This window comes from Euprymna scolopes, chromosome 37, assembly GCF_053919585.1.
Source record: "Euprymna scolopes isolate OS-2025 chromosome 37, ASM5391958v1, whole genome shotgun sequence".
Classification (NCBI taxonomy): Eukaryota; Metazoa; Mollusca; class Cephalopoda; order Sepiida; family Sepiolidae; genus Euprymna; species Euprymna scolopes.
This window is the reverse complement of record NC_136518.1, coordinates 61,477,030-61,495,303: the sequence shown is the minus strand read 5'-3', so window position 1 is coordinate 61,495,303 and position 18,274 is coordinate 61,477,030. Positions and strand designations below refer to the sequence as shown.

At 35.5% G+C, this 18,274-nt stretch overlaps 1 protein-coding gene across 3 annotated transcripts in view; it reads right to left on the bottom strand.

Moving 5' to 3' along the window:
* Nucleotides 1-18,274, bottom strand: part of LOC145261207 (cilia- and flagella-associated protein 74-like) — a 2,330,915-nt gene that overhangs the window by 630,415 nt on the left and 1,682,226 nt on the right. For all 3 annotated transcript variants that reach the window (XM_080119545.1, XM_080119548.1, XM_080119547.1), the window contains one exon: nucleotides 14,177-14,242. In XM_080119545.1, coding sequence (XP_079975671.1) covers nucleotides 14,177-14,242 — 66 coding nt within the window. The remainder of the gene's footprint in view (nucleotides 1-14,176; nucleotides 14,243-18,274) is intronic.

Sequence of the window (18,274 nt, the reverse complement as noted above, 5' to 3'; positions counted from 1 at the left end):
GAGGAAAATTATATTTGGACAGACTAAGGATAGTTTGAATTTAAGTGTGACAGACAAATCAAAATGCCATTTTAAAGTTAAGCGTGACAAACCAGAGAAAATTCTATCTGAAACCTGAGCATTACAAACTCAATAAAATGTTATTTAAAACTCAAGCAGCAACAATATTTCTAACTCTCACATGACAATCCAAGCAAGGCAGAGAGCATCTAAAATATCAAATTATACAGTTTATTAAATATGTGCATTTACAACTGGAAGGAGGCAAGTAAAACGGACATTAATTAATAATGAGCTATGCTAACGCTATTTTAAATTTAAGTGTGACAGACAAACAAAAATATTATTGTGAAGTTTAGTGTGACAAACCATGTAAAATGCTATTTCAAATGTATGTGTAGCAGACCCACGGAAATTCTATTTCAGATTTAAGTGTGACAGACCAACGAAAATGCTATTTCAAAGTGTGTTCAATGATAGAAAATGGTATTTCAAATTTAAGTGTGACAGACCAACGAAAATGCTATTTCAAAGTGTGTTCAATCATAGAGAATGGTATTTCAAATGTAAGTGTGATAGACCAACGAAAATGCTATTTCGAAGTCAAATGCAAAAATCCATAGAAAATCCTATTTCAAATGTATGTGTGATAGACCAACGAAAATGTCATTTCAAAGTGTGTTCAATGATAGAAAATGGTATTTCAAATTTAAGTGTGACAGACCAACAAAAATGCTATTTCAAAGTGTGTTCAATCATAGAGAATGGTATTTCAAATTTAAGTGTGATAGACAAACGAAAATGCTATTTCAAAGTGTGTTCAATTATAGAGAATGGTATTTCAAATTTAAGTGTGTCAGACCAACAAAAATGTTATTTCAAAGTGTGTTCAATGACAGAAAATGCTATTTCAAATTTAAGTGTGACAGACCAACGAAAATGTTATTTCAAAGTGTGTTCAATGACAGAAAATGCTACTTCAAATTTAAGTGTGACAGACCAACGAATATGCTATTTCAAATTTAAGTGTGACAGACCAACGAAAATGCTATTTCAAAGTGCGTTCAATGACAGAAAATGCTATTTCAAATTTAAGTGTGACAGACTAACGAAAATGCTATTTCAACGTATATTCAATGATAGAAACTGCTACTTCAAATGTAAGTGTGACAGTCTAACGAAAATGCTATTTAATAGTTAAATGCAAAAACTCATAGAAAATGCGATTTCAAATTTAAGTGTGGCAGACTAACAAAAATGCTCTTTCAATGTTGAGTTTTACAAAGCACATTAAATTCTATTTCAAGTTTAAGTGTGACAGACAAAACAAATGCTATTTCAAACACAAGTAATCGAAAGATACCAACTGTTATAGAAATGCTTGGACGTATCTAAATTAAAATGCATCCATTCTATCTGTGATTTCAGTGATGCAAATCCTCATTTTAACTGAAGTGTAAGTGATCAACTAACCGACGGACAGAGCATCTTGCAAATATGCAATGCCGCATATAAACAAGGAACAATTAAAAAAATAAATAAGTTATGAAGATCTTTAATAATAAAAAAACAAGAACATGAATAATTTATAGCCACATAAAAAGTAACCTTTGTCTGTCACAAGATATCTTTATAAAGTAGACAGCAGAGGAGGGTTTTTCTTTTTAGCTGGCCATGAGGAAATTAAATATAAATCTGCCAGAAATTTACATTATTATTAAGAAAAAATACAAAAAAAAAAAAAACGAAAACAACATTTATTTCAACGATGAATCGGTGGTTGATTTTCTAAACATGAGAAATTATAGGCTAAGCCCATAAAGTCTGGTTGCTCTCCGCAGGACTATTTGATTGCCTAATTAGAAGCATTATTTGAAGCACTTAATCATCAACACCTAAAACAAACACCTTTTATATACGTCGATGCATTTTTATTTGAGGCTCTGTCCGTCATTCTGTTAACCCATTAATAAAGCATCAGCTTGAATTAGAATTTTAATCATTAGATGCGCAGGATACATAAAAGCAGATGTCATCACCATCCGGTATTTAAGCTGCAGCAAAAATTACAGACTCCAGTATAGGTTACATCAGCCAATGTCTTATTCCTGCTTTCGATGCAGTCTAACCAAAAAGGTTGATATCAGTTATCTTTACAGATTGTCAAATCAATTTTTACATACTCAATCCAGCTCTTCCTTTGTCTACAATACTCTTTAGTACTTGAGCTATCCAGATGTGTTATTGAGTTGATATAAAAGGTGGTAGGCTGTATATACCCAAACTATTGGTAATGTCGAGTCTGTAAGACACACAAAATCCCACCAGCAGCAAGTTTGTGATGAAGCATAGTTGAAAGGGACTCTTTTACCTGTTTTAATGGTACACATTCGCTTGACCATGGTATGGTCATTGCGTCAAAGCTATTGCAGATGAGAAGCATTTGCAAAGAATACAATAAGAGTTGTGCAGATAAAAATTAAACACTAAGATGACTTTATTTATTTTTTTGCAGAGTGCTTTCCTCATCTTTTACGACGACGTTTCGGCCAACTATTCCTCTGACCTTCGTCAGGTGGTTAACCTTGACAGAATAGGAATGCTGAATCTCTTAACAGTATCTTCAGTAATTACTGCCTTCCATAGTTGTTGTCGTCTCATCATGTTTTTGCCAACTAATCCTCTAGCTGGCTTTGGGTAGAATTGAAACCGCTACATTCGGACAATGCTCACATGGAACTGTAGAGATTCTCTATCCACTGCGCCACGGGCCTTAAAGACCAATCAAGGTTGGATTTTTTAGTCTTATAAATCCAAGTTTTTCTTTTTGCTATCTGATCTTCCATTGTCGGGTCTGTACTGAATGGTATATTATTTAATTATTGGAATTAATTATAAGAATTCCAATAATTAATAAAAATGACTTTAATACTATATCTCGAGCAACGCCGGGTAAATACAGGTTATCAACAATCTTGCACTTTCTGCTACCGAGTCTGCATAAATCCTTTAGGCACTCGTGTTGTTATTTATCATTATAAACTACAATGGTTTTATGACTGCCTCCCAAGCAATGACAGGCAAGTTCAGCAACAGTACATTAAATTTGCATTTCCATGTGCATATGTTATATTTTCGCTGAAAAAAACGCGTAAGCATTTTGAATCGTATTTTTGTAAGCATCTCACCAAGCAATATGTAAGACGTTCCTCTCAACTTATATATGCAATATATATATATATATATATATATATATATATATATATATATATATATATATATATATATATATATATATGCTAAGACTTTTTTGTACACATTCTTATGGAAACAATTTCAAAGCGAACTATGTCGAGTTTTTAAAGAATAATGTTTTTTGTATGTTTCAGTGTTTCCAAGTTGTTATTTTGTTTTCATTAGTGAATGCTTGGATTTGAACACACACACGAACACACACACACACACACACACACACACACACACACACACACACACACACACACACGTGTCGTCGTTGTTAACACAGACCACTGATTGTTAGTTGATAAAAATCCACTTGGATGCAAATGTTTAATTTTTAACAAGATAGATATAAAACATGAAAAAAGAAAAAAATCACAGAGACGCTATTTTTCGTCTGAGCAGTAAGTTATCAATAATTCCAGCAATACCAAGTTTCCAATTAAAGTACTGCAGATTGCGATTCTACGAATGGGAGGACTCGGATACGTTAACTAGTAGATGCAGTTGCATGGCTGGATGCACATAAATACAAAGGAAATAAATTTTGGAACAATTAAATAATGGCAATTATTTTGTGTAGCAAAAAGGAATATTAAAAACCAAATTATGGAATAAACAATAACATAATAGAATTTTCGATGGGCAGTTTTGAAGATCTTTACAATAAACAAAGGTAATTTTAAGTAAATGGGGGTTCGGGATTTAGTTTAAGCAAAATATATTAGAATATTTACATTGGCAAACCTGACCTGTTTAGCAATGAGAAAAGAACTGGCCTTTTTTTTTACATAAGTAATATATATATATATATATATATATATGATGAAAATAATGGAAATAGTATTCCGACAAAATAGAGAAATAAAAAGGAACAAACCGTATTATGTGTTCATCAACGTTTCGTCTTTATTTCGAGACTTCCTCGAAATAAAGACGAAACGTTGATGAACACATAATATGGTTTGTTCCTTTTTATTTCTCTCTCTCTCACTCTCTCTCTCTCTCTCTCTCTCTCTCTCTCTCTCTCTCTTTATATATATATATATATATATATATATATATATATATATATATATATATATGAGATACCAATGGATTGACCTTTTTACATACGGGATTACATAAGTTGGAATGTTGTTTTGTTATATCTGGGAGAGAGTTTCAGATTGAGGAAAAAGTGTGCCAGCCGGAGAGTCGAGCTTGGACCAACAGGTAACGAGTTCGTTAACTTACGTCCTAGGAAGTGAAACGGACGGTCGATCTAATAATGTGATCAACGCAGTATGTAGACGGGTTTTTTGGTAAAACAATGGGGAAGATGTGACTTCAAAAACGGTGGATACATGTAACTACAGAAAATATACAAAGAAATTAATGTTTTAATGTTATTTGCGTGGAAGTTAAGGATTTTTTTTTCCAGAGTTACAACAAGGTGTTAACTGCTGAAGAACAAATGAAACCATAAAATAAAGTATGCCCCCTTTGTCTGTGCGCCACACAGACAAGATTGTTTATACATACATTACTTGGAATTGTTTAATTTGAATGTGTAACACCAACACTTCCACGCATTGATAAATGGCAACACTGTATTATATATTGTACATGCATTTCAAGAGACACAGCTGGTGCTTCTATATACACCCGCTAAACTCAGTAAACATCTTACAAGAGCATGCTATCCTCGTGAAGTAAATAAACGGTTCCGCTCGAAATTCCGTTCAAATTCCCGAGTTCGACAGAAACATTCCCGAGTTCGACAAGATACACCTGAAGAAGGTCGGAGGTTATATCGACCGAAACATTGTGAAAATCACACTCAAGGTGAGAACAGTAGTCTGATGAATAATAATACTAATAACCAATCCTCATCTCAAAAAGTCAGATACGTAACACCTTACACGTTTATATGGACACGTGTATAAGCACACCTCACTATACAATAAATGCATGGTTGAAAATATCCTTCCCTAGAGTTTGCTGCCACAAATTCACCTGATTATACTGTCATTACATACAAACTGTAGCATATCAGAAACCATACAGGATGGTAAAGCGAACATTGCTCTAAATCTTGAAGGAAATGTGCCTGGATATAAAACATTAGCAGCAATTTCTTAAATCAGACAAACTGTTGCCACATCTGGGCAGGAGCTGCTAGAAAGGACTTGTCCTGCCTTGATAGAGTTCAAAATAGACTTTGTAGCCTCGTAGGAGATGTCCTTTTCTCCTCCTTGCAACCTCTATCTCACAGAAGAGATGTCCCCCTCGCCAAACTTTCACAAGAAACACTCGTCTAGCTGTAAACACTATCAATAATTTCTCCCACTCTTTATCTGTGCCTAAACCTAAACGTAGATTCCATGAACAAAGCTTCTTTCTTAGAACTGCACGCCTGTGGAATTGTCTTCCGTTTTCCTGCTTTCCGGCTGACTACAATATGGTTGTGTTCAAGTCTAAAGTAAATAAGTTCTTGATGAGCCGTTCCATATAAGTTATTAAATTTACCAAATTTTCATTACTAATGATTACTATATTGACCAATTTCTACTGTACACTCTTTAACCCTTATCCTTGAGTGGCCTCTGGGCCTTGATAATGTGGTGATGCCTTTGTAAAAAAAAAAAAAAAAAAAAACATTCGCCCTCACAACAAATTTCCTTTGGCGACGGATACGTTCCACAATTGGAAAAGAAGCTGCATATACCTTTAATAGGTTTCCATTATGCCATTTTGAGTCTAATTTGGAGTAATGGAACATATTAAAGGTATCTGCAGCTTCTCTTCCAATTTTCGGATTTTAATCATGTCAAATCACACTTCATTTCCTTTTGACGGATTGATTGTTGCTATTTCTTCTCATGAGTTAAGGGCATAATAGATTCACTGATTGATATAATAATTAAGTGGTTGACTTTGCGCTACGAAACAGATACTGTCAAGAACTGTATAAGTCAACTGAATTAAAGGAATAAATTATAAGATGGTCAACATCATGAATTTTGGAATATAACTTTTTGTCATTTATTCTCTTTATACACACACACACACACACACACACACACACACACATATATATATATATATATATATATATATATATATATATATATATATATATATATATATATTCTGTTGAATAACACAAACAATTCATGTCTACTCATTATAGTTTGAATCCTTCTCAATCTTCTAATAAATTTTATTGCTTCACGCCAGAACTGGCTGATGTAATTGCCATAGTTACTATAGGCCCAAGTACAGTCGAGTATCAAATTAATTAGAAGATTGGAAAGGATTCAAACCAGACTGACATGAATTATGTGTGTTATTCAATGAAATATGCTTAAAAGAATGAATGCTGCCTAAGTAAGTAAATATATACACACTCAGCAAAATCATTGTTAGGATTGCAATGGGAAATTATCTAGATGCTTGGAAAAACAGTATATAGACTTTGTGATGCAAATAATGCTACACGCTTGTGAGTAAAGCGATCATAAATATTACGTTTTATCATGAGTGTCTCTCTCTTTCAAATTTTATGACGTATTAATTTTTTCATTATGATCCACGTTGTTTCTTCAATTTTATCATCGTCAACTTTTTCTTCCTGTCATGTGCTCTCAGGTTTCATACAGTGTGTGGCTAAACCGTTTGTTCATTTGTCGGTGTGCATATAACTTCGTTTAGTTATAGTAAGAAAAATTAGGAGAAGGCCGAGTTTGAGTAGGAACGTTTATTGAGAGAAAACTATTAAGTAATCATAAGTACAATTTACACTTAATTATGTAGGAAAGAAACAGTAATAATAACCCAAAGTAACTATAATTTTTTATTTATTTTTTTTTAAATTCAATTTTTACCCCAAACAAGGCACAGTGCCACTTTGAAGCAGGGGGCTACTATTAGGAACTTAATTAGCGGGGTCATTTTGAAGGGAGATGAGTAGAAAGATGTTTGTTAACATTACACTTGAACTTCTGCATATCATTGAGGGAAAGCAGAATCCCGGAAGGGAGTTCCAAAAACCCGCAGTTCTGGGGAAGAAACTATTGGAGTAAAAGGCTTCCTTGCACCTAGGGATCTCTACTGTAAAGGGATGAGACTTAGTAGCTTGTCGGGTTTGTCGGGGGTAGTTATGTCGGGGAGGTACAAGAGCATTCACCATTAAAGTATTTGTAGAACAGGCAGAGGGATGCAACATCTCGTCGATGGGACAGAGGCTGAAGCCTAAATGACAGTTCAGGACCTATAAGGTTGGTGACTCTCTTTTGAACCCTGTCCAGGAGCGAGAGACAAGCAGCAGATGCACCATCCCAGATGTGACAACAGTACTCCATACATGGGCAAATGATGGCCTTATAGAGGTATAGGATACTGTCAGGCGTAAGTAGTTTTCTAGCATGGTAGAGGGAGCCAACCTTCCTTGCAGTAGCCTTGGCAATGCTCTCAATGTATCTATTCCAGTTCATATTCCCTGTAAACGTTAGGCCGAGGAGTTTAAAAGAAGTACTTTCAGGCAATGTGTTCTTGGCCATTGCTATTGGTGGTAGAGAAGGCTTCTTGTAGTTATTGAAGGAAACAAGCTTAGCCTTAGCAGCATTGAATGTGACCAAACATTTTTGTCCCCATTCCACTACAGATTGGAGGTCATCCTCTAGTGTTTCTGCCATTTCCTTGGATATGTGTTCATTTGTTTTCCCTTCATATCTGTTATAGAGAGTGGTGTCATCGGCAAATATACCCATCTCCGAAACAATTTTATCAGGGAGGTCATTTATGAATATCAGGAATAATAGAGGTCCAAGGATAGACCCCTGAGGTACTCCCGCATTTATGTCATATTGTTTAGATGTATGACCGTCGAGGACAACTTTGATTTTTCTATTACTTAAGAAGGATTTAATTACATTATGAATTCTTCCAGTGATTCCATATGATCTAATTTTCCTTAGAAGACCATCGTGCCATACCCTGTCAAAAGCCTTAGATATATCAAGGGCCACCGCTCTACCCTCCCCTGTTTTGTCCAATGAACGGTATATACGTTCAGAAACTACAGTTAAGATATCTGCTGTTGAACCATATTGTTTATCAGTCAGGAGTTTAGCAGCTGTTAGGTGCTGGACTAGGGCTTGATTAACTAAGGACTCAAATATTTTGGCGAAAAGCGGGAGGAGGCTAATGGGGCGATAATTTAGTGGGTCAGTTCTTTCACCAAAATTCTTGAAGACTGGTACCACAGAGGCGGTTTTCCAGCAGTCGGGAAAGCAAGATTCGTTAAGGCATTTATTGTAAAGTTTGGAGAGAACTGGAGCAACCTCGGCAGAGCATTTTTTTAATAGCACAGCCGGGATGAGGTCTGGTCCACATGCTTTTGAGGTGTCTAGGGTTTTTTATAATAGCATGTACCTGAGAAGGGGTGATTTTCAAATCATCTAGTGTGGCGTCTGCTCGCAGAGGAAAATCAGGGAGTGAGTGGTGTACTGAGTTCAGTGTGGAGTTTGAGGCAAACTGACTGGCAAGCAGATTAGCCTTGTCAGTTGCCGTGCAAGCAACCTCATAATTGTTTGATAGTGGGGGAATAGTTGACTGTCCATTATTTACTACGCTATTGTAGATTTTCCAAAAATCCCGGGTTCCTAATTTCTGTACTTCGATACATTTTCTGGTGGTTTCAGAGTAATCTGTCTTAACTGTCTCTATCACTCTCTTACAATTATTTCTAGCTACTATAAACTTCTGTTTATTTGAGCTGGACTTATGTCGGTTGAATCTGCGGAATGCATGCTGCCTTTGACAAATGGCAGCTGCACAAGCAGAAATAAACCATTGAGGAGAGTGGGGCTTGCTATAGAATTTCCATGCGGGAACATGTGCTTCAATTGCAGTTTTGAACCATTCAGTGGTCTCATTTGCACACTGTTCCGCTGGAAGAGTAAAGATATTTTGCCATGGGGCATCTCTGATGAGCTCCCTGATGGCTTCCCAATCAGCCTTTTTGTAATACCTCGTTGTTTTGAGTAGTGGGTCTTCAGTTTTAGGGCGAGAATTTTGGCTGATTTCTACCATTATCACAGCGTGATCAGCATTCCTGAGTGGGCTGTGGGCATTTGTTGTACAGTCATTGGGAACCGTTGTCAGAAAGAGATCTAGAAGTGAGGCATGTTGATCTTGCTGGTCTGGGAAACGTGTCGGAAATGTAACCATATATAGATAGATAGATAGATAGATAGATAGATAGATATACTGACAGACAAGTAACAGCACCCACAGCTGTATGCCACTTGCTACGGCTCTGCTGTTATCAAGCAGCAAAATCCCACCCTTTCACAGTTGAGATTCCTAGATGTAAGAGAGCCTTATACTCCAGTAGTTTCTTCCCCAGAACCGCTGGACTTTGGAATTCCCTTCCGAATTCCTGCTTCCCCAACTGTACTGACATGCAGAAGTTCAAGTGTAACGTGATTCGACATCTTGCTGCCCAACTCCCCACATAGTACCCCTGTAGATTATGCCCCTGATAGTAGCCCCCTACAGCAAAGTGGCAATGTGCCTTGTTTGGGGTGAAATTGCAATAAATAAAAATAAAAAAAAAAGACATTTTGTCAACGACCGTCAACGTCAAAACTCTGTTTAAAATCTAACCACAGTTCTTGATTTTAGCCATTATTTTATCATCCTTATTCGCTTTCGTCTCACATGACGTCACATCCGAAATAGAAATGGAGATTTGTTGGGGGAATAAAAGGTTAAATAATCGTAGTAATCTCCATTACAACGCTATTGACTATGAAGAACCGCACTTCAGAGTGTGTTAGGGAAAAACATTACAAGAGATCGTGCTTAATGGATGTAATCAAAGTATATCATTTACCAAAAGTAATATTTTTCTTTTACTAGGTAGTCATCGCTTATATATTCAAATTTTTGATGCCGAGTAAAACAAATGGTCCCACTCAATTCCTAATTTCATTCCTTCCCCCCATTTAAACAAACTAATAAGATTTATGTTGATAAAAACAAAAGTCTGAAACAACTCTTGCCACACTGTCAGTTCAGATGGAAATATGTGGTCACGGATTGCACAAAAGAGAAAAGGGAAAGTTTATTGCCTGATACTTATAGTATCCTCATTCGTAAAAGAGTTTCAAGGGGGTTAAAGTTATTGTTTCAACTGGCCATGACAGTCTTTGAGATACTTTTATCAAACCCATTAAGCATGACTTTGTGTCATGGCACACTCTGAAGAGGGGTCTTTCATAATCAATAACTCAGTAATGGAGGCTATTACGATTATTTAACTTTTTTCTTTCGATAAGTCCCCATTTCCATTCCGGATGTGATGCCATCTATATATATAAAAGCGAAAATGTGTGTATGTATGTTCGCTTTTTGTGTATGTCCAAGAAAGGCTTTTTTTCAGAGAAGCGCTCGGTCGGCTCACAACTTCTTAAAACTTTTTATATCACATATAAATCATAATATCTCCGAGTTAACAACGGAGGTCGCCTGTCTATTTAATTTGCTCGACTTCGGGAAGATAAATATTCAACAGTTTTCGCTCGCCGCCTGTGGATTAGGCTTTTTCGTATAATAAAAGAGACACTAATTCTGGCGGTCGCCGTAACTGTGAGAAAGCAATCAGCTTTGATCAATGTGGAAATATTTTCCTTATATCAGACAATTTCTCTTTAATTTGGACAAGGGGAGCTGGTTCCCCCCACCAACATCTTGGGAAAATAAAAATAAAAAAAGCGTTCCCGCAGTAAATGAAATACTATCCCCCAGTCAAAGTTGGCCTCATTAAGTCATTAAAATGTGCACCTGCCAAATCCCCCCCTCCTCCAAATTATGCACATCTTGCTTCATTGCAGATTCATCTAGCAGTACCGTTTCAGAAGAGGATGTGTGGTTGAGGATTAAGCAACCTTGCCTCATTATAGATCTCTCAAGCAATGCTGTTGAAGAAGATGAAGTGCAGTTAGGTATATGGCAACCCTTACTCCACTATAGACTCATCACACAATGACAATAAATAAAAACCTTACTTAGCATCTACTAAAATTTAAATTTGAAAAAATGTTGACTTGTTCTCTGTATTAAAAAATGGGTCCAAAATTTCTTTCAAAATCAGTACATAACATTAGAAACTGTTTAAATTAATAGACCATCTCTAATGAAGCCAGATCAGTTTACCCTCAAAGATTAAATATATTTTCAAAATTTTTGATATTATATATCCAGGGACACGCCAATCATTGGGTAGTAGTATGTTTGGACTTTTAGCAGGACATACAAACATACATAACGCCTACTGAAGATAATTTGAATGCCTGCTGGAGAGAACTTAAATACTTACTGGAGAGAACTTAAAGGTTTTGAACTTTTAGGTGGACATACAAACATACATAATGCCTACTGGAGATAATTTGAATGCCTACTGGAGAGAACTTAAATACCTACTAGACACTATCCTCGAGTGTTTAAAGTCCGTCCGTGCAGGAGTTTGTCAGAACAACCTGGCATGAGGATAATATTCTCTAGAATCCTGGCTAAATATTCAAAATTACATAATATTCACAGCTCACATAAAATTTCTTTGGTATGGCTACACCACACTGGCCTTTATGAGAAATGGTGCACCAAGCGATGTTACCTCAAGTAATAACACGAAGCTAGATACTCAATCAGACTAGATGAATGCTCATCCTGGAATCTAGTAGGACCAATAGATGACTATAATATATTGAAAAGGTCGATTGGGAAGAGGAAAATTATGTTCTCAACTTCTTTACTAACTCAGTGTTACTAACTTGAATGAAACATTCGACTATCTATGTATCTCATATGAGATCAAGTGTTAAACTCTACGAAGGGACTCCTAGATTTTGGAGAACTTCAACTGATATATAATCGAACCAAAGAAAAAAAACTGCCGTTCATCTATACTTTTTTTTGTGTGTATTCATATTAAAAACCCTTCTTTCTATTCATTTAAAAAGAAAATACAGCTTTCTTATACATAGGTCGTGAAATTGCTTTCACTAGCAAAAGATCTAGCTAATTTGCATATTCTTTTAAACATTCATTTTAATTAATTCCCTTTTTTCGGTTCTCTTATGGGATGATCATCTTTAGTTAACTATTACGTGTAATTATATTAATGCAGATAGTCTACATGATTTAAACTTGCGTAATATTGGCGTACAAAGGTTATAGTAAACACAAAACTCTTTCCATATATATATTTATGTAAGCATATGTATTTGTTTAAAAATTATTGCCTACCAAACTCCTCTGTCAGTTTTTTGTTTAAAGACATGAAACTTCATTTATAAAGTATTTGAATCCATGCTAAACTTTGTATTTGGATTTTAGCCCGGGAAAATCGGTACAAAAGTATGAAAATTTTAAAAAAAAATGAAATTTGCCAGGTGAAGATCGAACGATGGCATTATGAATATGCATGCATAACGTAGTAGATATTGGTTCATGTTTTAATTTTTAGCCTGGCAGCAAACATGGATTCATAGCTCAGTCATTAACAGCAGAGGAAAATATAAATCGTAGGCTAAACGTTTTGGTTTTGATTCTCGGTGGTGGCTCATGAGTCATTTTTAAAAAAACTTTTGAAATCATTACTATGTATTGGGTTCAATATAATATAATAATAAATACGGAATCTGCATTAATTAAATTATCATATTTAAGCGTATTTTACTCAATGCTAGTATAATATATAAAACTACAAGTACTTTAACGGTGAATGCTCCGACGAACTGCAAGCACTCGTACCCCCTCAACGTAAATACCCCCGACAAACCCGACATCAGCTAAATCCCACCCCTTAACAGAAGAGATCCCTAGATGTAAGAGAGCCTTCTACTCTAGTAATTTCTTCCCCAGACCCGTTAGACTTTGGAATTCCCTTCCGGTTTCCTGCTTCCCCAACTGTACTGACATGCAGAAGTTCAAGTGTAATGTGAACCGACATCTTGCTGCCCAACTCCCCACATAGTACCCCTGTAGATTATGTCATTGATAGTAGCCCACAACATAAAAGTGGCAATGTGCCATGTTTGGGGTGAAAATGTAATAAAAAGAAAACAAACTTAATGTCTCTGTTGTTCACGTTTGAGTGCACTCTACAAAAAGAAAGGTTAGAGAATCTACATAAAATATAAAAGCTTATTCTTATGTAAATTTTATCGGCAAAGACAATGAAATTGATATGAGATATCTACATTATCCTCCATATATACAATATTAAGATCCCTCCAACGTCTATGTGATCCTACCTTTAATTTCTAGGAGCAAATTGATAGAATTCTTCCAATTCCATATTTACCTGCATTTAATGAAATAAATACAAAAAAAAAAAAGAAATATTTTTGTTGGTCTCTCACACTTTTGTTTCAAACAGAAAATTCATCAATCTGTCATGCTTAAGTTTGAAATAACATTTTTAGATATATTCATCCATCTCTATAATATGCTTGGTCTGTTATGCTTATGTTTGAAATAGCATTTTTGTTGATCTGTTACATTTAAGTTTTCAAAAGCAGTCGTCTGTCACACTTCAACTCGAAGTAGCATTTTCACATGTCTGTCACACTTCAGAATGAAATAGCATTTTGTTGGTCTATCATACTTAAGTTTGAAATAGTATTTTCGCTGGTCTGTCAGGTTTATATTTGAAATAGCATTTAATATGCATCCATTATTCAGTTCATGTGTCAGTCTGGAGAATGGTTCCCTTCATGCTTTCTCTCATCTTGTCTCATCGACAGGGGTCGCATCTTTAAACCCTCAACTGAATATGAAATAACAAAATAATAATCCAATAGCTACATGTTGACCTTTTTTTTTTCTTCTTTGCGAATTAAAAAAGTCATAAGAAAACATATTTTTGAAAACTTGTTCTTACCGGCAGGAATTTTCCCTTCAACAGGAACAAAGTCAAACACGTCAAAACCATTGTAATTTGAAGTACCTAAAAAAAAAAAAAAAAAAAAGATTAACGTAAATATTTATCACGAAAAATGGACAGGTCAATAATATATATGTAGCAAAGCCACTGACACTTATGCAAATGACCAAGCCGTGGCTCAAGCATGACGTCACAGCGGAATTGAAGGAAGAGAAGTGAAAGAAGAGACGAGAAAAAAAAATAATGTATTGACATGGGAGAAGAAAAGCCATATGTCAACATTACAGAGGTTTTCTTTTTTAACCATGTGGCAGACCACAGGAACTTTTAAACAAGATGCAAGACTCAGTTATCCTCCAAACTTTTAACAATATTTTCGGACGACCATATACAGTGGAACAATTTACAGACATAACAGCTGGTTATAGCTGCAGACTAAGAAACTGTCAATTGTTCTACAAGCATTTTAATGGTGAACGCTCTGACGAACTACAACCACTGGTACCTACTCAACGTGAATATCTCTGACAAACCTGACAAGCAGCTAAATCCCACCCCTACACAGTAGAGATCCCTGGGTGTGGGAAGGCTTTCTACTCCAATAGTTTCTTACCCAGAACTGCTAGACTTTGGAACTCCCTTCCGGGATTCTGCTTTCCCAACTGTACTGACATGCAGAAGTTCAAGTGTAATGTGAACCGACATCTTGCTGCTCATTTCCTGTCACAATGTCCATGCAACTTATGTCCCCGATAGTAGCCCCCTACTTCAAAATGGCACCGTGTCTTGTTTGGGGTGAAAATTGAATTAAAAATTTTTTTTTTTTTAAATTGACCCCGAGAGGAAAAGTTGGAATGTGATCATATTATCGCTGGCTTGGAAAATATGTATCAGGCGGCTTGGTGTGGAAATGACCGTTAATAAATGCCTTTTTTTTTTTACAGCTGAAAAATAAAACTCGTGTAGAAATTCTTTGCTTTGCTTTTTGTGAAACTTTCATACACAACGTTGGGTTCAAAGGTTAAAATGTAATGACCACATTACATTTAGCCAGCTTATCTTTCAAACGTCAAATAAACAAGTGATGCATTAACAATGTTAAATTTCTGCTGTTTGCATATTTTTGCTCATATGATGATGAACAAACACATACTACACTGTCCTTCCAAGGGAGGAAGGAATTTCTGAAAGGATGGTACCATGGCAACAGAAGAGATACTGCACTATCACTCTTACAAAGGTGTATGCTATGCTGACGGACAAACACTTACTACACTGAGGAGATAATGCCTGGAGCATGATTTTATGACAACAGAACAGATACTACACTCATCTCTCTTTTGAATTGAGGATTGAAAGATAGTAGATTAACTGGAAATAATATAGTAAACTTAATTGTTTGTTTTAGTTTGGTATATCGATCATATATATGGGGGGATATAATGGCGAATATATTTGTAAAATGTAATTTTATAAATAAGATGCTTATTTATACCAGCATGTACTTGTTATACCGTTCCAACCATTTTTAGAAGGCCCCATGGAAGTCCTCTTGTGTGAGCGTGTCAAAGACTTTCGTGCCAGTCTCTTTCATCTCGTAAATTGTCTCATAACGACAGTTTCTAAGTTTTCCTTGAGCTTAGCGACTAATCAAAAGTCACAGGAAGCAATTTTTTTTTTTTTTTACAAGGTGTTCACCACTTATCAAGGCCGGAAGCCACTCATGGATAAGGGTTATTGTAAGTACAGTACGTTAGTGTGGATATTTTAGAGTGTCTTACTTAAGGGGGCGGTTCTTCAGGAATTTGTTTAGGTTGGACTTGAAGACATCCAAGTTGTAGTCAGGAGGGAAGCAGGCAGACAGAGCAGAGTTCCACAGGCGTGCAGTTCTAAGAAAGAAGCTTTGTTCATGTAATCTACGTTTTTATTTAGGCATAGATAAAGAGTGGCGAAAGTTTTTGACAGTGAATTCAGCTAGACGGGTGTTTTTTGTAAAAGATTGGCGAGGGGAGACCAGAGATTGGAGTTCAGACGAGCATCTGCCATGGACATAACGATAAAACAAAGATAGGCTTGCAATGTCTATTCTGTGGGAGAGAGGTTGCAGGGAAGAGAACTATAAAGACAGTGGGGAACTGTCTTAATGCCTATTATCGTGAAATAATCGGTGACCTTCTCTGAGCACACTTGAGACAAATTTCGCGCAAAGCTTTCGCGTCTTCATTTCCTCGCAGTTAATTGTGTGTACAGTTCCCGCACTGATATGAAACTCTGAATGGTGCTTTTTTTGTTAAAAGCGATTAGAAATTATATTTTAAACGAATATTTATTATGATTTCTATATGTGTTTTGTTTTAATTATCAAAAATGATTTCAGGATAAAAATACATTTACGTCATGTAGATTAATATTATTATTTATAAAACTCATATCAAGCAATGTGAATGCATTAGACTTAAGTGAAACTCAAACTTGGGTACTGATTACATAAAAGCTATTCGACTAAAAGTAGTTATCCAAGTAATTTGGTTAATGTAGTGTCAGAATATATTTGGTTATTATGGTTTATTTTCAAAATCCTTATAGGAGTCTGTGACATATTCCCATTGTATGGACACTCGGTGTGAACAGAAAGCCCAAGATACCATTATACCATCTTTAGACAGAACAGATACTACCTTTGGATCCTAGTCAGAAGATTAAGAAGGTATATTTTAGTTTTACATATGGTCCAAAAGTGACATCATTGTTTATTTATTTATTTATTTATTATTTGTTTTTTACATTGCGCCTTCAATGATCAGGAGATCCTATTTATTAAAAATCAGGGTGGAAGATGATAAGATACTACGAACATTAAATTAGCTTTTTTGTACACTAATTTAATGTTCGTAGTATGTTATCACTTTCTATCCTGCTTTTTAATAAATAGGATCTCCTGATCACTGAAGAAGACAAAAAAAAAAATAAATAGAATCTCCCAATTGAAAAATTTATAACCTGAAAACCATGAAACACATATGTACATGCGTTAAAGGTACTGGAGTATTAATGTATAGATTCCTAAAATATTGTTATCAGAATACATTTTTCTTTATATATCAGGTCTGTCGCAGACATTGATGACCATTGTTGATCAATTCTTTTTTGATCATTCCACAATGATGTTCTTTGCAGTAGGACACCTAAAGCAGGTTGCAATTACTTGCTGTAGTTGCAGTGTTCATACAGAGTGGATAGTCTTAGCCATTGTATCTCAATCGGTATCATATGCCCAACACAACAAAGAGATGACCAATTCTGGAAGAAACCATCAGGCTGCTCAACAATTCATCCATCACCTGTCTACCGTGACTTAACAACCTGATCAGGAGCTTTAAGTGGGTACTCGACCTTGTCCAAACATCTCCCACTAGATGACAGAAGAAAGGAGGCGCCTATTGGTGGAAGCGCTTCCATCCCGCCACCTGCAGAATGCATTACTCTTTGAAAATTCTGGCACCGAAGCACCTCTATATATACATATAAATACACATATATATATACTTTATATATATATATATATATATATATATATATATATATATATATATATATATATATATATATTCCTAGAAAACCAGAATACATTACTTCCAGAATACATTACTTTTAGGAGGAAATGTCAGTGAAAGTGAGAACATTACTCCTAGAAGGGAATTCTATTGAGAGAGAGAGAGAGAGAGAGAGAGAGAGAGAGAGAGAGAGAGAGAGAGAGAGAGAGAAGCATTAGCCTCGTGGAAATACTAAAGAAAATCATTTCTACTTTGAAAACATTAATCTTTGGCATTGCTAATCTTTTTCATTCTCACCATGATTGGTTCTCAGCAATTGCCTTCAAGTATCCAGTTAAGAAGAAAAATTAAATGAAGAAAAAATATTTTGATTTTTTTTAAGAATCCAATTGGATAATACTGTTGGAGATAAACTTACATATACTAGGACATGACGTGATACTCCGATACAATCTATCACCTGTGGAGATTTGGTATCTGTCTGAATCTGAAACTGTACTATGACCACCTTTCACTACTCAGTTGAAAGGTAGTGTAGCAT